Raw genomic sequence first — 25,819 nt, 5'->3', positions numbered from 1 at the left:
CATCGTCGTGAAACTACTTCATCACATCTTCACTGACAACCCAGAGACCATATAATAGAGGGACGGCCCTCAAGCCAATGCGCGAAACCATCAGCGCTACGGCTTGTACTGCGCAGCCTATCCGGAAGCTGCGAGGAACGTGTGTTCACCTCAGTCAGAGATTTTGCGTATTTTCATTACAAAGGTAAGATTTAGTTTTTCTCATTTATTCTCATGTACATAAGAGTGCATCTGAGGTTTTTAGTGGGGCTAAAGCGTATACATGTCTTTGTATTTGATGAATGCTGTCATGTGTGATCGTTGTTCTGTGAGGACAATGGCGGCGGTGCAAAATCGTCGAAAGTCCCGTTTTTTATTTTCAATAACAGCTACTAATTTTCAATACCAGTCCTTTGTTACCGGGGTGTAATAAAAGCAGATTAGATAAAGTTTGGTTTAGTGGTATTTATAAATCTGTGGAGGACGTATAATTCCTTAATTTGACTCCTGCAATACGACGAAATGTGAATGTTTTCTGAAATATTTACTCCACAACACTTGATTTCCGCATGCTTTCACAATAACAGCTTACTACCAGCATTTTTAAAATAAGTATGTGAACATGTACGGCGAATTCCTCTTTTGCTTGGTACTAAATTTACATGGCTATGATCGGTATTTTATTTTTTATGATTTTTTACGTAAACCCGCATTTGCATCATGTACTGCACATTTCAGATACCATGTAGCAGACGACACAACATTAATTTTGTTTGTTAATATGACCCGAATATATGTTTAGTCAATTCTTCAAAAGTCCTATGCACTTATGGCGAATTCCTCTTTTGCTTGGTACTAAATTTACATGGCTATGATCGGTATTTTATTTTTTATGATTTTTTACGTAAACCCGCATTTGCATCATGTACTGCACATTTCAGATACCATGTAGCAGACGACACAACATTAATTTTGTTTGTTAATATGACCCGAATATATGTTTAGTCAATTCTTCAAAAGTCCCATGCACTTATGGGTTGTTAATAATTGTACATATTTCCATTTTTGTTCATTGTGATGATTATGCTTGTAGCAAATATCCTTATTTTTCATGAAATAATATTTTTTTCTGTTTTTATCATTTTTCTTCTTAATAAAGCTTAATTATGATTTAAGTTACCTTATTCAACTTTATACTTATATCATTACACCAATTATAGCATAAACTTATTATTTTGTCTTGTAGATGCCCAGGAAAAAGAAAGTTCAATGAAAAGTTCCTGACGATTGCAGGTAAGTAATAATGGAAGTAATATATTGAAAATGGTGTTTCTGTTAACTAAGGGTGCACACCAAAGAAATCATTTTATTGGATGAAGTTGTTGATAAAAAGTTGATAATTTGTAGTTATTGGTATTTATTTGTTCTATAGGTATTTGTATTATCCGTTATCTGCAGAAAAAAGTTTGAAATATCAAAACGTTTATATAGTCAAGAATTAATATTGCTTCTTTTCTTATGTAAGGAAATATACAGTGTTAATTAAGTGCAATATTCCCATCTTGAGAGTAAGTAAACAGATCTTGTTAGAAAGAGCATTGACATCCAGCTATCACATAATTTCAACAAGTATTTAGAGCACTGAATTCATGTTATTTTTTCTTTAATATCAAAATTGTTCATCTCCTTTTTCCAGTCCAATAGATGCACTGTGTGACAAACAGTGGAGGTCATTCTTCATTGACCTCACTGATGAACGCACAGACACCCCATGCCAGCAGGATCAGACAGATTATGATGGCGGTTCTGCCATTAATTCTGCGGTTTAGCAAAAACTGGGCGAAGATGTGAATAAGTCTGTGATGGCTGCTGACTTTCTATACAGGTGTGCATACTCCAAATAAAATCTTCCTGTATGCACATCTGATGATATATGATCCAAAGTACATCTCGAGTGCTTGATAATGAGCTTTAATGGCAAAACCATTGAACACATAGTGTAACTTTATTGTCACAATAACTATGAAATAAATAAAGAAATTGACTGTCCCGATAACTTGGTTTTGTCTTCAACTATAAAATCGTTTGTGACATGGGAATCTCTACTAAGGGCTTTTACGATTTGAATCAGATCATGACCAAGTATTGAACCTGACTGTGATGCATCCATCATAGGGTTGCAAATACACTATCTTTCAGGCATCTATCATTTGAACTTCACTTGCAAGAGGCAAGACCTTTGAACTGTGTTTTTCATCAGGTTTGAAACTGTGTGGCTTGATGGTTATTCTCTTACAGATATCCCTGGATGAAGTTGTGTACAGATTTAATATTTTTCATTTCATGTTTTTTTAAAAATTAGTATATTCTTTAGTATTAGTCTCAATTTCAAACGACTGACATTCATATTTGTTTTTAGTGAAAGCTAGAAAGAATATTATCTAAATAGTTGTATTTAGCAATACATATACATACATATACATTTATTGTTCTTTTATATAACATAACATCATAATGACAATCACACCTGCACAGTCCCTGTCAGTTGCAATTCCGGTATTTTCGGAAAGGTATGTGACAAATTTTTCATGGTAAGTGTCATGATAAAATTAAAGCTATGAACCCAATGCAAATAATTAATTTCAACGGGTGGTGTGTTTGTGGGGATGCTTCACGACCTTTATATCACGACAAGTTCAAGTTCTCAAGTCTTTGTTTCATTCCTTCTCAATCTACTGTGACAGAAACGGTCAAATGGTCACAAAATCAACTATACACGGTTACTGTATGTAATGTACATTGACGTTTGTGAAAATGGTCCTCGTGGCTTTAGTAGTTCTGAGTAGCTTTCCTTTGCAAAAACAACAAAACATATTATAATGTGCGTATGTCTCCGTACGGCTCCGAAAGCATTATCACTGTCAGCCCCAAACTCGCATTCAAACAAACATTACTGTAACGTTCGTGGATAACGTGAAATCATGTTTCGTTGGTACTATCAGCTTCATAAAGTTACGCAAATTAATATGAAATCAAAATCAGAGACTAATAGCGTCATTTAGTGAACCACCAACCAGTGGCAACGGATACTTAAAAAAAATCATGAGGTTATGTGATGAAGTTCAGCGAACATCGGGGACATTGACAACAGTACTGTTACATGACTGGCCAAACGGCACGGATTTCGCGAACGATACACACTTTCAGCGATTTTGTCAGTTGACATGTGCGACAGTTGAAAGGTTGACATCTTCTGAGAGACAAGATAGAGATTACGATTATTGTAATCAGTTTATTGGAGCTGTTCATGTAATCTTTGACTGTCAGTCGCATCCAGTGAAATCCAGCTAAGGAATTAACTCTCGGTCCGGATATTACGCAATATTGTTTACGTGGTTACCAGAGTGCTCATTTGCGAATGTCTGCGCATCTGCTGCGCATGTGTTCCGGTTACCGGAAGTTAGCAGCAGGGTGTCGATGCGTATCAATTACATGCCAGACCGTAGCGCTGATGTTTAATGATAAACTGTTGGAGAGGGCCGTCCCTCTATTATATGGTCTCTGGACAATCCAATTATTGGTTTCGGTTCATGAAGCTTATTTCTTCCTATCTGGGTGTCCCGCTCCTTCAGCACTCGGTCCCCCAGTATAACTTTCGATAGTGGGTTTGAAGTCACTGTACGGGATCAGGAGTGGAAATGTGGGCTTGTCAAGAGCTGTTTTAGTTGCAGTATTGGCCTTTGTTGTACCTGCTATGCCGACGTGACCTGGCAACCAGCAGAGGACGATGTCACCTTGGCCAGTGGAAAGATCGTTGTAAAGTTCTGAAATGTTTAGGATGATAGCGTGACTTGAAGTAACATTCTGAAGTGCTTGAAGGCAAGAAAATGAATCTGTAATGTTTCTCGAGAGGTCCTGGCGCTAGATATAGGTCAAAGCTGTGAAGATAGCTTTTGTGAAAATAGTTTGTTTTGGATTTCGAAAGTGTAGAGCCATTTTCATCGGTCCACTTTTGGATTTTGTTAAGGCACAGCTGTAGCTGTCATTCTATCGCATGCACGTTCTTACCACGGCATGAAATATTGAAATCATCTACGAAAGGGGACCCATCAACACAACTATTTAAAACGTTAGTGATGTTGTTAATTTTGATGCTGAAAAGGGTGACAGACTGGATGCTGCCTTGAGGGACGCCCTGGTCTTGGTGGAAGTAGTCAGACAATGTGGAACGCATCCGTACTTGAAATTTTCTCTTGTTTAAAAACTGGAATATGAACTGGAGTTATCTGCCCCTTAATCCAAATTCGTGTTTATCTTTTAAGATACGATGTTTCCACGTTGCATCATAAGCTTTAAGTCTAAAAGGATAGATACAGCATGTTGTTTGCAGACAACTGAATTTTTGATAAATGATTCAAGACGCACAAGATGGTTAGTGGTATGTCGGTTCCTTCGGAGACCACATTGGAGGTCTTAAGTTTGCTATTGGTCTCCAAGTACCAAATTAATCGATTCTTGACCATGCGTTCCATGGTTTTACAAACACAGCTAGTTGGTGATATATGACGGTAGTTTGAGGGATCAGTATTATCACGGCTAGGTTTTGGTACAGGGATGATGATGGTATTGTGCCATAGGGGAGAGGGGGAGTTTCTGGTTGTCCAAATGTCATCAAATATATTGAGTAGAGTTTGATGACATTGAATCAGGAAGGTGTTTCAGAAGCTGATAATGAATATCATCAGCTCCTACCGCAGTGTCGTGAGTCTGCCCCAGGGCAGTATACAAGAGAGAGAGGAGAGAAACCGTTTCATTGTAATCCTCGCTACTATCAGAGTCAAAATTGACAGATTTCTTTTCTTGTTGGGTTTGGTATTTCTGGAACTGAGGGTTATAATTTGATGAGGGGGGGTGGTTTGCCAAGTTTTCAGCAAGTTTGTTTGCAACTGTCAAAGTCAAAGTCAAAAGATGTTTTTTGTATGAAAGGCCTCAGGCCTGTGTACATGAGAGTTACAATGGTAAAGAGATGTTTACATATACATGTAAACTTAAGGATATACAATTCGTTTAATAAGAACATATCTTTTTGCTAATGCATGCATTATATGCAAAGACAATTGAACGATATAAGTTTCGTTATTACTTTAGAACAAAGACATATATGCATATAGGGGTTGTTTTGCAAGAAAATGGTCTGGTATGTATTTCTGTCTTAATTCATCATAGCAAGGACATATCAGTATTGAATGAATTTCATTTTTTAACCCCATGTAACATAAAGGACAATATCGACTTTCTTTATCGACACCGGTTTTTCTACCCTCATTAATCATTAACGATATCAATCCAAGACAAATATTGTTCGTAAGCTATATGTTGTAATTATTGATAAATATTTTTCCGGTTGAAGTAACGTTTTAAACATCCTGCAATATTCATATCGTGAGCTTGTTATTTGTTAAAAGAGTGTTATCATGTTTGTAATAACAAATACCAGATTTGAATCCTCTGTCCTAAATCTTTTGAATAATGTTCCACACTTAAGACATGGGTGTGCGAGGGTTGATTTTGGAGACATGATTTCGCTTCATGTCCTGCATTTAGTTTGCTTAAATGTACAGCTGACCCTGGCATTTGTCATTTTAACGGTGTTTAGGTTATGCACAGTAAGATGGTGTCGGAAATATTTTCCGCCTTCTTCCTATTTTTCCTAGCTTGTTTGCATACCCGTGAAGGTCCAGGGTAGAATAGGCGTTCAGCAACCCATGCTTGCCATAAAAGGCGAGTATTCTTGTCGTAAGAGGTGACCAACGGTGATCGGGTGGTCAGGCTTGCTGACTTGGTTGACAAATGTTATCGGTTCCCAGTTGCGCAGATCGATGCTCATGTTGTTGATCACCGGATTGTCTGGTCCAGACTCGATTATTTACAGACCGCCGCCATATAGCTGGAATATTGTTGAGTGCGGCGTAAAACTAAACTCACTCACTCACTCACTCACCTACCTAGCTTGTTTGGAGTGTGTATCAAACGATGGTTTGCATATGAATGGTTTTGTCTCCAATGGCATTTAGGACGTCTGAAAATAGTTCCATGGAATCTGGAACATTCCTGAAATTGTCAGGTTTAAGGTTTTCAGAACATACGGTTTGGAATAATGGCCAACTGGCCTTAGTAAAATTCCACCTTATTCCACCGCAGGTTGATAGAAGTAAAGATTGCTGGGAAGTGGTTGCTTCTTCCACGAAGGTCATCATGGACCGTCCATTCAAACATGTTTAGAAGACAGAATCTGAAAGTGATAGATCAAGAACAGAGTACACTCCAGTGGCAGGATGGAGATAAGTGTTTGAGCCGTCATCGAAGATGCATAAATCGTTATTTGGGAGAAAAGCTTCAAGTACCTTTCCATTGTTGTTTGTATCAGGACTAACCCACAGGGTGTCATGTCGCTCATGAATATGCTGTTGATCGTACAAGTTTTGAAGATGGACAGTTGAGGATGGGGGATGATTCAGAGTGATGCGGATAGCGACAGTTTGTAGGTTTGTGTTTAGTGGAACATAGCTGTGGAGGATGCCTTGCCTGGCCAGGATATAAGTGCTTCCTGTAGCTTTAACACCGGGAGGAGAAATAAAAAGAGTGGTAGGAACTATACCAAAGGATGTCAAATTTATCAGTTTTTAAAGTAGGTTTCTTGGAGACAGTTGGTTTAAAATCTTGGATCAACAACTGCAGTTCACTAAAATCATCCTTGAGTCCTCTGCAATTTCACTGAATCATGTTTTGTGGATTTATGTTGCTTCCACTGGTGATATGTCACGTGACCGTGTGGAAGCGTTTGAGGTATTCGGTTTGGTGTCAGGTGGAGATGGAGTGACCTCCAAAAGCATGCACTTAAAGAACGCTCTGTCGATGTGGTGTTTTCTCGTGATCCTCGTAAAAACGACAACTTAATCAAATATGAATGAAATCAGCCTTATTTCCTGACCGTTCTGTGCAACAGCTGGCACACAGCCTTGAGGAATATTGGTATTAGCCATGCTCAATGATTTTTCTAAACTTGCGATATAAGAAAAAAAGGCATTATCTCATATGGAACTAAGAAAGAAACACATATTTTTATGTATTTGTTTTGCCCATAGTTTTTATGTGAATTTTTTTTACATAAATAGCACCATCAGGACAAAACATTTCAAACAAAACAGAAAAAGTGACAACCAAACATAAAATATTCCTTTCGTGAGAAAAATTAAACCTTTAAATCACAAATGTGTCCTTATCAAAGCTGTTTAGTGGGGGGAAAAAATAAGGTCAAGGGTGTTGATAATGATGTAATAAATACCAAAAAGTGGCGACAAAGTTGGCAGAAATGGATGAATTGTTCAAGAACATTAATGTTCTTGCACACAATATGTCAGCCACAAATTTAAAGGGGAAGTTTTAAAGAAATAAAGCTGAAGATATATTTTATCATGTTTATTGAATAGTTGCATGTGCAGTGAGTCTTGTCTTGTGCAATATGGTGCAGATAATGATATCGTTGATTTGTTCAGTTTAGTCTATCCCTCCTTGATGATAAATCTTCGATATAGGGAATGTATCATGATTTTGATGATCACTTTATCAATGAAAATTATGTAATATCGAGGGATAGAGTCATCAAGTATTGAACTCTTGCCTTTTTATATTTTCATAATTCTACAATAAAAATATTTCCATGGCTAGTTTTAGAATGGTTTCCTGGTTAAAGCTTGTTTCTGGAGCAGAAGAAAGATCTAAGGATTTTAGTGGAACTGGTGGGATAGTCATCTTCTGAATACTCTTGTTGTCACATTGATAAAAAACCAAATTTTAATACAAATATATAATATTTGTGTACAAAATTAACATTAAGTCATGAGAAATTAAATAGATTGAATTACGACCGACTGGCCATGGTCTCTTAACAGGCAAAAAGTGATTCTTTATTACCTTAGCATTGGGATTTTCCGATTTTGTTTCATTCACAAATTGTCTCACTGTTCTAGACTAAAAGTCCCTTTCGTATTATTGAAGAAAGTGACAAAACTCACAAGATAACCATGAGCAAACGGATTTCAGTTTCAAAGGATGGTAACTTGACCATGATATTGATGAAAATGCAGACCACATGCCAAAGTCATCATTTTACATATGGTTTAAAAATGCCGTTGTCACTTGAAAAAATATCTTAAGGTATGATTTATTAAGTAAATACTTTTTTCTTTAAAATAAGACAAGTTTTATTAGTGTAATGACAAAGTTTTACAAACAAATCATGTTTTTAAAACACATATTTCAACATAACAAAATCATTAAACCATGTCTAGCTCCAACATAGCCATTACACCTCTTCCATTTATTACAGACTGTAGTGCACATACTATATCCCATCTGGAAAGAAGGGATTTGCTTCAAACCAATGTAAACTGAGGGCATCCTCATGGTCAGGGTTTCAGCACTCACTGATTTATGTCAGGATGGTTTATATGCCCTTACCTTGGGCAATGCTGTTGGCATATCATGATAAACCATTGGTCACCACTGATATGGTCCAGGGTATCACTAATCTATCAATATTACATTCTGTTGTACCTCTGCCCTTACCACACCAGGTTCTCCTTCCTGTTCAATGACAATACAATCATCTACAGCCTCTTGAACCACAATCTTTCCAACTCTTTCCTTAACCACAACGTGTCCTTCAATTTCCTGATCTACAACTACACAATCCTCTTCTTCCTCTTGTATCAAAATATGTTCTGCTTTCTCTATCACACTCTCTTCTTGAACTTCCTTGTTTACCATTATTTGTTCTTCAACCTCTTCTTCTAACACAGTCAGTTCTAGTCTTCCTCTCCCATCATCTATCACAATCTGTTCTTCTTCCGCCTTGATCAACAACTGTTCTGTCCCCTGCAAAACACACTTGTTTTCATCTCCCCACTCTCTTGTCAGTTGTTCATCTTCCTGCAGTACTACCACAAAATCTTTTTCCCTGTGCACAACGTACTGTTCTGCTTTTTCCTTAACCATATTGGCTTCTCCTACATCACTATCTACCACAATCACATTTTTTGATTCCTCATGTATCACATTCTGTTCTTGTTCTTCATCCTCAAACTGTCCTTTATCCTTCTTCTCTACAACAGATGTTTCTCCATCCCTCTGCTGAAGGAACTGTTTTTCATCTTTCAAATGTTCCACAAAATGGTCTTCATCAGGTTTATTTACCACAGTCTGATCTACTTCCTCCTTGACAACATTCTGTTCTACCATAGCTTTATTTGATATCATCTTATCTGCATCTTCTATCGTCTGTTCTTCATCTGTCTCCTGTGACACAAGTTGTCCTTCACCTGGCAGAAAATTTACCAACAAATGTTCATCTTCACACTCATCGTCATCTACCTGACATTCTTCAGTCCAGTCTTCATCAATGTACACCTGTCCTTCATCTACTACCTGTCCATCTACTTCTTCTGCCTCACCCTGTCCATTGCCATGTTCTGTTTCTTCGCCCTGTTCACCTGTTCCTGAGCTTTCTTCAGGAGCCACAACCTTTCTTCTCTTTCTGTAATTTTTTGCTGGAGCTGGTTCTGGTTCATTATCCATCTTTTTAGGAGGATCATTGCACTTAGAAATCTGTCTTTGATGTAACTTAGGCATTATCTTTGAAACGTGTCCAATATCCATTGAATCAGGCATATTCTGAATGTGAAACCCTTTGGCCAGTATCACATTATTCTCAGCTTTTTCAACAATTTCACACTGTAAACCTATTTCGAATGGGCCCTTATTTTCTCCATGTTCTCTGGACAGACAAGATTTTGCCTCACTTGGAGGAGGATAAACTGACGTTCTTTTTACTGATTCTTCATGGCATTGGTGGCCGTTCCTTTTCCTTCTTTTCATCTTTGGTTCATAATCAAAACAGTCCTTTCCTTTCATTCTTTTCGGACAATAAAATTCTTCTGAATGCTTTGTTCCCATATATTTCCTGTGAAAATACTCCTTCACTTCATCACGACATATGTCTACCCTTGCTGGGTTCAGAATCATGTCAGCAATAGAAGCATCTCCGTTACTTCCTATTTCACTTTTTGATATGATTATTCCATTTGGTGTGTTCACAATTACAATGGCTGGTGGAATCTCTATACTGCATCTACCGACTGAAGGTGAATCAAACATGGTACTTGCTCTCCCCACGTTTCTCCAAAGTCTAAACTGGCCATCACTTCTTGATACTTCCTCTGCTAGGATATCAGCCCTGTATCCATCTTCACCTCCATCATCTTCATCTGCAATCAGGTTGTAAATATGTATAACAATTCTCTTACTCTAACATATCATTAATATAACATGTTAACAAAATGTTTTGTAACTCATATATTAATAGGGTGGGTCAGAGATTTATGATCATGTTAATGTTGAAATGTACTGATACTTATTACTGTTTGCTTGTCACAAGGAGCAACAATTAAACTATACGGCAGCAATCTGTAAAGATGTAAGCTTTATGTTAACAGAAAAAAATATTGAATTTTGAAATATTGGATTCATTATCTTGCACAAAAGGTTCATCTTACAGTGTATAAATATGATATATTGGATGCCATCACCATGATGCCATCACTCCCTGCACGTTACTATAACATTAGAGTTATAATTACCATCCAATGTCATGAAGGAGTCATATTCACAAAGTCTACTTCTTGCTCCTCCTGCAGCAGCAATATGAAGGAGAAGAGAGTCGTGGTCACAAGGTCTATCGCTTTCAACAGCCATACATGAATCATGTCTACGAGGTCTGCCTCTTGGTCTTGGTGGAGCAGCCTGATGAATGTCATGTTTACAAGGTCTGTCTCTTGGTCTTGGTGCAACAGCCTCAAAAGAGTCATTATTATGAGGTCTGCCTCTTGGTCTTGGTGCAACAGCCTCAAGAGAGTCATGTTTACAAGGTCTTTCTACTGGTCTTGGTGCAGCACCCTCAAGAGAGTCATGTTTACGAGGTCTCCCTCTTGGTCTTGGTGCAACAGCCTCAAGAGAGTCATGTTTATGAGGTCTTCCTATTGTTCTTGGTGCAGCAGCCTCAAGACAGTCATGTTTACGAGGTCTGCCTCTTGGCCTTGGTGCAGCAGCCACAAGAGAGTCATGTTTACGAGGTCTTCCTACTGGTCTTGGTGCAACAGCCTTGAGAGAGTCATGTTTACAAGGTCTGCCTCTTGGCCTTGGTGCAGCTGCCACAAGAGAGTCAAGTTTAAGAGGCCTGTCTACTGGTCTTGGTGCAGCTGCCTTAAGAGAGTCATCTTTACGAGGCCTGAATCTTGGTCTTGGTGCAGCAGCCTCAAGGGAATCATGTTTATGAGGTCTTCCTATTGGTCTTGGTGCAGCAGTCTCAAGAATGTCATGTTTACGGGGTCTTCCTACTGGTCTTGGTGAGGCAACCTCAAGAGAATCATGTTTACAAGGTCTGCCTCTTGGCCTTGGTGCAGCAGCCTCAAGAGAGTCATGTTTAAGAGGTCTACCTACTAGTCTTGGTGCAGCTGCCTTGAGAGAGTCATGTTTACGAGTTCTTCCTACTGGTCTTGGTGCAGCAGCCTCAAGGGAATCATGTTTACGAGGTCTGCCTCTTGGCCTTGGTGCAGCAGCCACAAGAGAGTCAAGTTTAAGAGGCCTGTCTACTGGTCTTGGTGCAGCTGCCTTAAGAGAGTCATGTTTACGAGTTCTTCCTATTGGCCTTGGTGCAGCAGTAACTTGAAACAAATCTGCAAATGGGACCATAAGAAAATAAATACAGTGGAAACCGCCTAAGTAAAAAACGCTTAACTAAACATATCGGATAAGTAAACACTATTCTTTGGTCCTGGCAAACTTCTTCATTAAACATCACTATTTGAGTCCTGTTAATTAAAATTGGATAAGTAAACCATACCGCTTAAGTAAACGTTTTTACATGGTCCCTGGAAGTAAATTACTGATCAAACGAGATCTAATAACTAAATTAGCGATCACCACATAATCTGACATGAGGGACATGTGTCAGTCACCAGGTAGATAAACATAACATTTAGAGCTTGCTCTGGTTCTGGAGGCCAGCCCTAATGAGTTGTTCATTGTTATATGTAGCTTGGTATCAGTGAGTAGAACGGTGCAATAAAACATGTTATATTACTTACAAATCTTGTCCGTTACTCTGTCATTTGCAGATATTGATGAGTTTGGATAAGTCAAAAACCTGATAAGTAAACAATTTTGACGAGTCCCTTGAAAGTTTACTTATCAGGATCCACTGTGTGTGAACAAGCAGTTGGAAAAAAATACATCTCTAATCAGTCAACACAGACACTGCAGGGCATATGAAAAATTAATTTTGACATTTCCAAGTGTTTGAATTCACTTCCAACCATTCTGGACATCAAATCCCTGTTAAAAAAATTAACATATCTTTTGTAACTGACATGCTTATATTTGCCTACCCTAGGACAGAGGGACCAAGGTATTAGAGAGTCAGGATCCAGGAGCAGAGGGTTACTTCAAAACATTTTGTTTCGATAATTGGAAATACAGAATTTTCTGCCATGAAATTTAACATATACAATAAAGGTCCATTCACATATGTATTATGATTAGACATCTGAAGCACTGAGGATCATGGGAGATGAAATGGAAAACCCGTTAATAATATGAATACACAATGCCAAATAGAAAGTACTAAGTAGGTGCTTGACTGGTATTTCAAAAGATGCTATTTTATGAACATATCACAATTTTTGGGGTTTCATGTTCTTTTTATTCTCAAAACTGGTAACTGTTCAGTTTTACCTGATGATGGGGCCAGAAGAAGGCCTGAAACATTGTATTCATGAACAAAAAGAAGATGAAACCCAGAAAATGCTCAATGTTCATTACATAGAAAGCAGTACAACATTTGATATGCTTGGGATTACATTGTCTCAGTGAAGTACGCATTCCAGTACTTTTATTGAGTCCCTTCTGGGATTCAAACCCGCACCCTCAGTGTGCGGCTCCTGACTGCCAGCACACAAAGTCAGTTGACTAACCCACTCAGCAACCGCAGTTTCCACAGTTATAGTGGTGGTTAAGTGGGTTAGTTGGCTGACAACTGTACTTCACTGAGAAAGTGTAATCCCAAATGTAACATCTGTTATATTACAATATACAGTCAAGTCGCAGTAATCTGACCTCTGTTTATCTGACAATCGGCTTTAGTTGGTAACAAATTGAATAAATGTAACTTAGTCTCATCTATTAAGTCCGACATCCTTGTTAATCTAATAATTTGCTGTGCAACTGATGATGTCGGATTAACGAGACTTGACTGTATATACTCAAAGTTGAACAAACATGGAGAAATCAAATAGAGAGTGATACATAATCGACTACTTTTCATAGAATTGGCTACTTTAATTCATTGCCTGTTCATTCCTATGTGTGCGAAATTTGATGCTCCCTCTTGCACAAAATTTAACTGTAAGTCAGAAACCTTGCATCCATGTGCAAAATACTTGGCCTGGATTAGAAAAGATCAAATACAGTCAGTGATAATGTTCTTTTTACAAAAACACTGCAAAATAACCAGTTCAAGTTACAAGTTATGCATATAAATTCATTCTAAAAGATGGGATATAATTTCACCATTTTCATTTCATTTCTCAATTCTCATTTCATAAAGAGTGAGTGATTGAACTTTAGTTTTACACTGCTTTTAGAAATATTCCAGCAATATCACACCAGAAATGGGCTTCACACAATATACCTATGTGGGGAAATGAACCCGGATCTTCAGCGTGACAAGTGAATACTTAAATCACTAGGTTAAACACCTTTTGTTTCAGAACGAGCAGCCTTTCCCTCCACGAACCTTGATCATACGCAACAAGGTATCAGTTGTTGATATTCTTTGCAGTATTCTGTACTGGAACAGTCTCAACTTTGTTTCTTGTGCAGCTAAGAAAATATGTTGAAAGCCAAACATGATCTCCCATTTAGACATTGACTTTCCTTTCACTTCAGATGATTTTAGGATCCTATAATACACTTTACAACCTTTCTTATCAGAGCATATTAATTGTTTCCACGGAGATCTGTCCATACCATTTGCCACATTTTCTTTAACAATGTTCAAAAGTTTCAAGTGTGAATAACCGATTATGCAGTTCAATAATACTCCATAAACGAAGTGTTCAGATCAAACTCATTAATGAACAGTTACCTTTCCAAGTACTTCTTCAAGACCACAAATTTGTCACACAATTTTTTCAAACATTTTTTAGCAAACAACTTTTTTATACACAACATTTTTTTCTGGGTTATAGCAAATCTATTTTGATAAGAATTCCTTAAATATACTTTTCTGATGGTCACATTAGCCTCTAAACAATATAGAAAGGGTTTGTAATATCACTCAAGCCTTAAGGAATTCAATTTAAAAGTTTTCCTAAATCCTTCTCTTTAAAGAATATATCCAGCAAAATTTCTTCTGTGGGGGGAGAGTTTAAAATAAGAAGTTAAACGTTTGGTATGAAAATGTATGGAGACAAAGGACCACCTTGCCTAACACTCTGTAACTCTGTTGAAAGAAGAGGACAGTTCGCATTAATAATCATGCAGGATTTAATATCATTGTCCACTTTTTTTATATTCAGTCCAAACACAGGCTAACTGTAGCACAAATAGGGCTGAGCAACAGAGAGAAAACGACCAGCTTTTTAAATGCAAGCCAAGTGGGCAAAGGTTGGCAACATATTTCTCTCAGTTTGGTTCAAAAAATATTTCTCATGTCAAACTAGAATATTGCCATTATCAAGGGTACACACCCATTTCCTCACTGGGTTATGCACTAAGGTTTCCAATCCCATATGTAATAATTGCTCATGTTAAGCATATTCTGGAAGCAAATCATCACATATGGTCTCACAAACTTCACGAATGCATTTATAAACTGTGGACTTCCCAACACCAAACAAATTCCCATAGTACACTATGTGTGTTGAGAAGATAAAGCCATATTATGGTATATTGCATTTGAAACTTTCATTCGTACATCTAAAGGTTGGCGAACAGCATGGTCACAAGTGGTCCCAACATGGTCACAACATCTTTCTCTCTTGAATTTCTGAGACAATTGAATACATTAATTATCCACACTTCTCAAGTATACTCACAGTACATAAGCTCAATGTAAACGCAAAGTAAATTTACTATTACACATGTATGTATATTTATACATGTGCATATTTACTTACATAAGTAAATTTTGTGAATGTGAACGGGGCTAATACTGATACTGAAGATGAAACTTAAAAATTCCACTAATAAACTTGTCCTTGCATACTTGTATTTTTAAACAGCAATACTCACTGCTTCCTTCATGACCCATAGGCAGGTAAATCTCCTCTTCCTCTTTGTCACTTATGGATGAGGTCTCTGACAGGTCTATCGTTTCAGCAGCCTTTTTCTGGGCGTTAAGAATATAGATTGATGGCATCATGTCTACTTTCTCATTTCTTAACTCATCCCTTGAAGTCCCTTGTGTTTCCATCCTTTCAGATACTGATTTAGCAGCTTCTTTGGAGGCAGGCGATATAAATATTGATGGAGTCATATGAGTCATTTTTTTCCTTAATTCACCATTTAGACTTTCCAGTGATAGCCCCACTCCATCTGCTGGACCTGTAAATGTTTTCCTGACTGTTGAAATAGAACTTGATGCAATCATGTCTGAGAAAATTCTTCTTTTACTCCATCTCAGAATTTTTTCTGGTTCCAAAATTCCCACTGCCTCTGCAGCAAATCAAGTGAAAATATATCTGATAGAGTCAAGTCTGTAATCTCACTTCTTATTCCACCATCTGGAAAATTATGAGGCTCCCTAATGTCTGATTCTAGTTCTGGCAACATGGTCAGTTGAAATATTGCTTGATGGAGTCATTTCTCAGATGTCTCTCTTTATGTCTCTTCTTGTGATTGCCTGTGTTTCCATCACTTCAGCTGATGGCTTGGCAAACTGTTAATGGGAAGTAGAAAAATATGAGATGGAGTCATCTCAACAGATTAAACATTACATGTCAATAGGATTCACCATTCATATTGTACTGTCTGTTAAGCATTGTTTATAAGAGTATATTAACACTCCTGAGTGCTTCTTCAATGTAAACTTCGCCTAAACAGCAACTGGAGTTGAAGACAGTTTCAACGTTTTCACCAGTATCTGAGAGTACTATTGCATGAGGCTGCAAAATTGAAAAGGACAAGGTATGATAGAGGCCCTTATTGGCCCACAACATGTCATGATTATCAAAATTTTACAACACAATAATTGTAGCAGAAAAGGAGCTAAACTAATTGTTGAAGTTACCTCCAATTGCATTTTTTATGCTTTTAGTGTTGTTAGTTTTCCTCTTTGAAGACCTCAAAGTTAACATATTTTACAATATCTTCTAGAAACCTACATTTTCTGATTTTCAGAGTGGTAGAAAAGTGTGAGCAAAAGCGTGACCCATCCCAATTTTTTCACCACATATGAAGAGAGTAAATTAGAATGCACACCTAAAAAATTGTGGTGGGTCACGCTTTTGCTCACATCAAAATCTTGCAAAAAAGTACATTTTTTCAGTTCATGAAATTGCCCCATACAACATCTCAAAAAATAAACATTGACATAAACTAACATCTTTAAAAACAATCCATCACATTTACACATCTGTGCCATGATACATTATATTTTGAATGGTTTTGTGCTCTAAAATACCCATATCAAACATCTTTATTAAATTTTTCAATATCATAACGCACTCACAAGGCTGATTATGAGAGGTAAACATTGGTTTTGGGTTGTTGGTCTCTGCTAGAAAAGTAAGATGTCTGAAGATTTTCGAAATATGATCAAGCAGTACTGTAAAGGTGAGAATCTTTGTTATTATGTAAGAATTTGATCGTAGTTTTTCTATCATCTGTGTATCAAACACCTTTGAGTCACCTGTCACTGTCAAAATAACACTGTCATTCAACAGGATTGCCATGTATAAACATATGGATTTTCCAAGACCTTACGTACCTTGATGTTTCCAATGACATATTACATTTCATTTAACCAAAATCACTACACTTAATTGTATGAAAAGGATTTTTTTAAAGCTAGAATAAGAACATTGTATCAAGGTCTAGCAGATGATGAACACAAGCAGACGTCAAGTCATACATAGTTGTAAAGTGTAATATATAAGCTTAAATTCACACTGGGAGGCAAAGGAATATGTAGCCTAATGGTTACAACAGTGGACTGTTGGTGTTTTTTGTTATCAGACATGCAAGTTCAAATCCATGTAACTTTTCTTTCTTTTTTTCTCAAAGTTTGTTTATCAAGTCTACAATGTTTAATTAAACTGTTTCACATCAAATTCAAATATTGTAATTTTTTTCTTAAGTTTGGTAATCTATGTTACAACACTGGTGAAACAAGCTTTAATTAACATCATGTAAATCTTTTCTTGAGATACACTGACCATTCACCTTTTCAAGTCGGTCTAGTTGCCTTTGTTCCCAATATTTTAAATTCATATTTTATATATTTTGATCTACTTTAGGTTTATACACTTTTGAATACTGCAGTTCTTGAGAGTGAATCACATACTGAGATTGATGACTGTGTGAATGAAAAGTAATAGTGGATGTTTTATATCTTTAAAGTGGATAAGTTGTGAATAATTACTCTGTGAAGTCTTTTGAATACTGACTTCAACGTGTGCATGGTGTTAATATGAACCTGCGCTGACAATGAAATTTCGCCCGAAATGGTCCCCTTTGAGGTCAAGACCTGTGATTTTTAGTGCAACATGGTTGGCTATTGTAATAACGTATGATAACTGAGATCATAACTGTATATTTGCTAAAACTGGTTGTAAATGCTGACTTGTAACACTTGCTAGTTGGAATGAAGCTGTGCCCAAAATGTAGCTTTACCCAAATCAGGCCCCTGTGATTCTTAGTACAACATGTTTGTCATCATGCTTACATGTTGAACAATGGACCCATGGATTACATTTGCAAAGAATGCCGTGAATAATGACTGAGTTTTGGGGACACAATTGGCAAGTAATTGAATTAACAATGTTTTGCAACCCTAATTGGGCCCCTTGCGGTTAAAACAGTATGATTGACATTGATATGTTTTTCAGCATGACTACCTATCGTAAAACTGAGGTAATTTGTATGTAAATAAAATGACAGTTGTGAATAAGCCATTATGGCACACTGATATTTCAGACTTTGTGTTATTTTTCATGGAAACTGATAAAACCCATTTTTGGCCCCTCTGCAGTAAAATTACACCTCAGAACATATAAAATACAGCATTTTTATGCAAAGCTAACTTGTCTCTAAACAAATAACATGTTTTCAGCCAATTCTGTTAGTGGGCCAAAAACCACCCTTATCATACCTTGTCCTTTCAACTATGAATTGTACATTTATACACTTATCCTATATCACAATTTGCCCTTCTCTCTCTTTCTTTAAGTGGAACAAATGAGAACTTTCCCTGTAGGCCTCTCTTGTCCATACGCACATGTTCCCCAGTCTTTAGTCCTTGGTTGGGCATGCTGCATGCTCCCCTATCTACCCACGTGAATACCTCAGGGTGATCATTCTCTTCTTGGAGCTACCACTGTAATCTGAGTATCTCATACATCTCATGAGAAAGGATAGGTATATAAATATACAATTTATAGCTAAAATTTCCAATTTTTTAAACTTATGTTATCTCATGACTTGCACTTATCCCATTGTTGGATGGCAGGTCCCAAATTATCCCAGGTCAAAAAGCACTGACTATATACACATATAGGCTAAAGATAACAGGCTGGATCCAACTTGCACTGTACCTATGCTAGTGATGGTTTCTCCTGAGCCCCTTGTATTTTAAACAGCCTTGGCTTGCTAGGCAAAATCTCTACTAGGGAGTGGGTGCTACTGAGTGATGTGGTGTTCGGCTGCAACCCTTGCATACGCAAGAGGACGCGACTAGGCGAGTCACCTCACTTCGTCACAATTTATCAGTGTACCCCTGTAATTAAAGTCTTATGACTAGTAATTGGGCGTACCTAGGAGCTAGAATGCTATTAAATCCACAAATCATGAAGGACTCTTTACACTGACATAATTGCTGCGTAGAGTAAAAGGTCAACAAGTAAGATGATCAAACACTTCTACATTGCAAAATATGAGAACTAACCACTGCAGATCCATATAGAAACTTGCAATAAAGCAATAAAATTGAATGAAGAGATCTAATCCCAATAGAATCAACTGAGAACAAAATTCATAAATAATATTCAGAATTTTATTCAGCATGTACACAAGAGCGATTGCATAGATGGACACTGTACTCATCTGCGTTGATGACTGCTGCTGTACCAGTACAAGGGGTCCAAACTGGTGCAAAGCCTGGATGTCAGCCTGAATAAGTCCCCCTGATAATATAAGGGAAAGCACTGTATCCGAGTGACAAAACAACCCTCCATAATGGCCATCAGGGAACATTGCCTTTGTAAAATCATCGTAGAGGCTAATGCCTGGGTCTCATGTTGACTGGATGCTGCTGGGTGTGACAATCCAGCAAAGGCATATGCCCTTAGTATGCTAGCACGGATACAATAGGACAGCGAGATGAAAAGCCGCTTCTGAAAATGGCTTTGCTCTTGGAAGGCAGCTATGAAGATCCGTAGAGCTCTGACAAAGCAAAGAGACAGTCTTCAACATCATCTGGCCCAAAAATGGTTCACAACAGTGGGATAGGAAACATTCTATCCAGCTGTCCTGGTAACTGGTTCTTTGTGACACAGTCCTAACATAGTCCCAAAAAATTCGGCCATGATGTTTCATTCAAAATGCAAATGATTCACATCCCGAAAATGTACCTCCGAAATACAAGCAGCAGTAGCTAATGCTACTAGAAAGAAAGTTATCTGTTTTGAACTCGTTATCATGTAGTAGCTCATATTCACTGGATAACAGGTGACAATGGACACCTGACAAATCTCATGCACGAGGTCTTCTGAACCTCCTAGACTGGTCAGCAAGTTTCAATGAACAAAGCAAATATTGGGAGCGCTGGAGTAGTCAACACCCTGGTTCCTGTAGTTGTGGCAAGAACCAAATTGATGGCAGCCAAATAAGTTGACAACATAACACCGGTACCTTTGAGTTTCTTTGTAGCCCATAAATGCTCTTGAAATTCAGTAACAACCTGATTTGCTGGAGTGGTGGCAGAATTAATTATCCTAATTCTAAGGTGATGTTCAAATTTCTTCCATTTACCATCCTACAATGATCAGGTCAATGTCCTGTGCACAGATGTATCTACTCTTGATGGTGAACTGCCTGTGAAGACGAAGGACGCCTGGATCCTGTTGGGCTTGAACATAATCATCGATATAGCTCTTGAATGTCATCGCTAGACAATGCAAGTAGCTTATGAAGTTTACGGTTTGGTTACCCGATTAAAAAGCAACAGAGCCATAAATATGTCAACAGCAGGACCCTCCACTGGTAATGATGGTCCTTGAAAGTGAATCAAAGATACTTCCGTTGGTCTGGATGTGAAGGTAGGCGTCTCGCAGTTTGAGGGAAATGAGATGTCAAGCAACTCTTGCCTCTGACAAAGAAATATCTCCTGAGATAGGAACATTCAATTAGTCGGGCTACCATGACATTACTAATGGCTGTAGTAGGTTTGGCACATGGAGATTGAAAGTCAGTCTACAGGAATGTACACATTGTAAACAAATTGATCACATTCATATGACTGGCAATCTCAGGAATTTTCACTTGGCCGAACAAAAACTATGATTTGCTGGGGAGTAATCAAAATAGCAGATAGCTGCCTGGTGACCACCAGCCATAACTGCAGTTATCTCTGAACTCCACCCTATATCAAACCGTTCTTAGATGTCTTTATCATGCTCGATAAGCTCTCTTGACACAATCACTCTTACCAGGAATGGCACCATTACTAGCAATTGGAGGGTGGACTTGATATCGGACTCATGGGACAAAGATAAGCAGACCTGCATTAGAATTTCCAGTAAACAACCAGTAGTTCACCATTTACAACCATTACCCACAATGCAACAGTGACAAAAATCCGGAAAACATGGTCTTTGGTAGACTAAGTGAGTCACAACCCTTAAAATCCAGGCCAAGCAATGCTGGCTACTTGACATGACGTAACTGCTACCGTGCGCAGAAGCTTGACCTATCAGTCCAGAAAATTGCTGATGATGTAAATGGAGGGGATGATGTCAAACCAGACAAAGGTTGCACCTAGCGACACACCAAAACGCTCTTACCAGTAGTCTGTAGTAACTTGACTCAGTGAAGCGACGCAGAATATTCTTGGATAACAAGCTATTCAGGAATGCCCAAACAGTTGGTTGTAGAGCTAGTATCTATGCCAAAGGGCTGATTCACTGAACCGAATCATTCATTAAAGGTGAAGATTAGAAGGTAGATTAAATCAAGCATAATGTGTCTAGATGTTTGCGCTACTGGCATCAGATGTGAATCAATTTGGGATGGTGAAACGATTCATGTTGGTAAATCAGTTCAGCTTAGTGATTTGGTTTAGAATGGTGAGCCAGAAGACTGACGTCTTCTGGATCATTCTGTGATCAGAATTGGTGTTGTGGTTTGGATTGGTTCGATAATGTTTCAGTGATCTCAGGAGATGGAGAAATCTAGAACAATCAGATGAACTAGTTTGTAGGTGAAATGTTCCGACCAGGGTGAGATAGTTCAATGAGGCGAATCGTTTCAATGAAAAGAACTGTTACAGCAAAGCGAACCATTCTGGTGTGGTGAACTGATTCGATGGTCTGAGGTGATAAGAAGCAGTCATATAAAGAACTGAATCGATGTTATGACCCAATACACCGTGGCAAAATGGTTCAGTCTGGTGAATCCAGATATGACTGGCAATACGGAGTGGTTCAGTAAGGTGGAACAACGAGCAGTTAATATGGGTTGTTGAATGCAGGGAGTTTGTTGGGCGATCGACCATGCTCTGTTGAAGCATTATGAGTTCTGTCTGCCAGACGGCGGGAGCAAGTATGTGTAAATGCTCTAAGACACTTGCACTGCTCCAGGTACACTGGCCAATACAATCCACACATGATGAGTGGGGATCTGAGCAGGAAACTAGTTTACCCTGTATGCAAAAATAACACAACTTAGGTTTAATTACTCATGATATATGTTTCACGTTAACTTGTAAGGAAAAACTGAGAACTCTCAAAATATGTCCACACAGTGGTACAACAAAAATAAGAATGATGTAGTTACGTGGGTGGATAGGGGATCATGCTGCATGCTTAACCAGGGACTAAGCACCTATAAGGAGAGCAGCCTGGGGAGCATGGATGTATGAGAAGAGAGGCCTACAGGGAAAGTTATCATTCATTAAACTCAGCGTCAAAGGAAAAGTGGAAAGTGCAAATCGCGAGATAGGATAAGTTTAAAATTAATTCTTCATACAAAGTGAATTATCTATTATATATACAACTGCAACAGCGACATTTGTCATATTTATAAGGTGTACCTCTCACTGTAGCAGCTATATATCAGTCACATTTTCTCTTCCTCTGCTTTCAGTCGAAGACCCTGTAGATCCATGGCCTGAGTCTCCTTCTGAGGCAGAAGCCGAGTTTGTATTTCTTCTGTTGGTCTGGCTTCCTCCATTCAGGTTTTCCTGTTTACATTCCAGCAAAACTGCAAATGTGACAAGTGAACATTACACTAGTATGAATAATTAACCATCTGATTATTTTAAAAATGCATTGTCTCTGCATTGTCTATAATAGGAAGGACAAGATATACAACATTTGTTCAAATTTGTTAATGCATCAGTGGCTTGTTCAAAAAGAATATCATACACCAGTCTCCATTAAAGAAATAATACTGGGGTGGTAAGAGGTTAACTGAATATCATTGTTATTGTACACCTTGGCTGTATCATAATATATTCTATCATTGTTGAAATAATATCTTTCCTTTACTCCTCAGATAGCATTCTTAGTTGGCCCAATGTTGCCCGACATTGGGCCAACTAAGCACGCTATCTGGGTCTGGGATAAAACATCCATGGAACTAAGTGGGTGTGAGGTTTAAAAGCATAACAGACACATTTAATAATGCTTCCATGCAGTTATCTGCACGGTTATCATGCTTGCCTGGCTTCATTAAAGAGAAAGAAAACTAAAATTCTAGGATGCCAATTTAAATAGGTACTGTAGATCTATCTATCCACAAAAAATGATTAATCTAGGTTCTTACTAGAAGCAGCCAAACAACGGACCATCAAACCACCTATCAGAAAGAGTTCCGCCCATACGCCCTTCTTTTTACATAGTGAATTTCCTCTAGTGGGGGGAGTCCTTCCCTGGTGTTAAATTCCAACACTGAAATAAGTTCAATGATTTTTATATATATACCTGTTCTACTTTACTGAATATATATTTAAGGTGAGGTATGGATGACTTTCTAATTTTCGTTTTCAACGGGGGTGGGGGGTTGTACAGGCAGAACTCCTACTCAACTTTCATTGGTTAACTACTGCTTGTCTCTCAATAAATATGTCTCTTTGATTGAAACAAACAATGTCTTTCATTGTTGGAAAGGAGCCCATCTGGGACAGGAACCGACCTAGCATCGATGACAATGACAATGGCATCGCAAATTGCCTTCAAAATTTTCTTTTGCATGCTTGTGGAGGGGGGACATGTGATGATGTGTCGTTCTGTGACAGTGGATTTGATACGTCAAAGAGGAAACTACAATTACACTGAATAGATTGCACTTATTTGTAACACTTCTAAATGTAACAACCTTATTAATCACGGTCTAATCACACATGGCAGGGCATGCTGGTCGACAGTCGACTTACAAAGGTTTACGGAAGTTCTTAGTGTAATCTGGTTGCAGGCTCTGTCTGCGCGTCTCTACTTTGCGCAAAATATGGTATGAAGAGACGAAGCCCAGCCTACATTTCACATACACTCAGAAGGATTTTATGGCCGCCTCAAAGCACAGAGGTTCGCACCTGTTTGAACAATAATAATTTGAACAAGTCGGTGAAGAAATGGATTTTTGGAAACACTCGTTTCATAAAATATAACGAGTAACGAGTTGTAGCGGCAGATTTTTCTAAATATTACTGTGGTGTCTGCCCGTCTGACGTCAAAGTTGTGTAGCTTTTTTATCATTCTGTACAAAGTATACTTCATACCTTTTTCGTCAACCATATATGATTAATGACTACGAGGTCAAGTCTTGCCTTTCCTGCACCAACCGTATGTAAGTGAGTTATTTTGGTTAGTTCTACTTGGCCTTCCTGCCCTAACCATACGAGTTGTTTGTGAGACCAACGTCTTGGCCTTCCTTCACCAACATATAAAATGATTTATGCCTTCAGTACCTACGTCTTGGCCGTCATGCACCAATCACATGTGACCTATGTTTGTGAGGTCTAATTCTTCCCGTTCCGACACCAACCATATTCATGCGTTATGTTTATGAAATCCACTTCTTGGCCACCCGTGAAGGTCAGTGTTAAAATTTCTCTCTAGTAACACATGCTGGTCGTAAGAGGCAACTAACAGAATTTGTCTGATCAGGCTTGCAGACAATGCCATCTGTTCCAAATTGTGTAGATCGATGCTTATACTGTTGGTCGCCGTATTGCCTGGTCCAGACTCTGGAATGTTGCTGAGTAAGCATAGAACTAAACTCACTACTTCTTGGCCTTCTTGCACCAGCCATATACATGTATATGTAGGTTTTGTTTATGAGATCTACTTCTTCACTTTCATGCACCAACCACACAAATGTAAGTTATGTTTACTGGGGCTATCTCTTCCTTTCTCTGCAAAAGTGATGTCTACTCTTCCTGTTCATGCACCAACCATATGTGAGTGATGTTCATTGAGACCTATTTAACATGCCATTAGTGCCATTAATACACCCACCATTTGAATCATGAGTGAGTGAGTTTAGTTTTACGCCGCACTCAGCAACATTCCAGCTATATGGCGGCGGTTTTGGCAGAATTAATTATCCTAATTCTACAGTAATGTTCAAATTTCTTCCATTTATCATCCTACAATGATCAGGTTAATGTCCTGTGCACAGATGTATCTACTCTTGATGGTGAAATGCCTGTGAAGACGAAGGACGCCTGGATCCAGCTATATGGCGGCGATCTCTAAATAATCGAGTCTGGACCAGACAATACAGTGATCAACAACATGAGCATTGATCTGCGCAATTGGGAACCGATGACAAATGTCAACCAAGTCAGTGAGCCTGTCCACCCGCCTCTTATGACAAGCATAGTCACCTATGGCAAGCATGGGTTGCTGAAGGCCTATTCAACCCCGGGACCTTCACCGGTCCATTTGAGTCATGTTTATGAGATTTTCTTCTAGGTTCTAGGTCTTACTGCACCAAAAATGTATGAGAGTTATGTTTACAAGCTCATTTTCTCCTTCTCATTAATATAAGACATCATACAAATTCAGATTAACTGTGTTCAATTTGCTAAGACAAAACTGTTTTAACAAAAGATATCTGTTCCTCAATCAAATCCTGGCATATGAACAAAATGTCGATAGTAATGCCTTATCAAATCAGTCGGGTTAAACATGGAACCTGTACACACATACAGGTCGAAGCCTTATGTTGACATGAGTTTCACTGTTGTGAAATCAGAGAAAGTGGGACAATGAAATCACAAAAGCTT

The 25,819-nt window shown here is 38.2% G+C and overlaps 2 protein-coding genes and 1 long non-coding RNA gene across 3 annotated transcripts in view; 2 read left to right on the top strand and 1 right to left on the bottom strand.

Annotated features, from left to right (window-relative positions):
- LOC137274447 (sarcalumenin-like) overlaps positions 1–25,819 on the top strand; it is a 276,599-nt gene that overhangs the window by 92,642 nt on the left and 158,138 nt on the right. The gene's annotated exons all lie outside the window — the stretch shown is intronic.
- On the top strand, positions 101–2,032 carry LOC137274436 (uncharacterized). The gene is made up of 3 exons (XR_010956182.1): positions 101–184; positions 1,226–1,272; positions 1,676–2,032. It is a non-coding gene; the product is annotated as an uncharacterized lncRNA (long non-coding RNA).
- Positions 7,448–24,022, bottom strand: LOC137274435 (uncharacterized). Its single transcript, XM_067807609.1, has 5 exons — positions 23,908–24,022; positions 22,622–22,791; positions 15,388–16,033; positions 10,677–11,771; positions 7,448–10,304 (listed from the first exon to the last, which is right to left on the bottom strand). Exons 3-5 carry the CDS (start codon positions 15,743–15,745, stop codon positions 8,566–8,568), a joined length of 3,192 nt encoding a protein of 1,063 aa, XP_067663710.1. The 5' UTR covers positions 15,746–16,033; positions 22,622–22,791; positions 23,908–24,022; the 3' UTR covers positions 7,448–8,565.

Source organism: Haliotis asinina, chromosome 2, assembly GCF_037392515.1.
Source record: "Haliotis asinina isolate JCU_RB_2024 chromosome 2, JCU_Hal_asi_v2, whole genome shotgun sequence".
NCBI classification, from domain to species: Eukaryota; Metazoa; Mollusca; class Gastropoda; order Lepetellida; family Haliotidae; genus Haliotis; species Haliotis asinina.
This window is presented reverse-complemented; position numbering and strand designations above follow the sequence as displayed.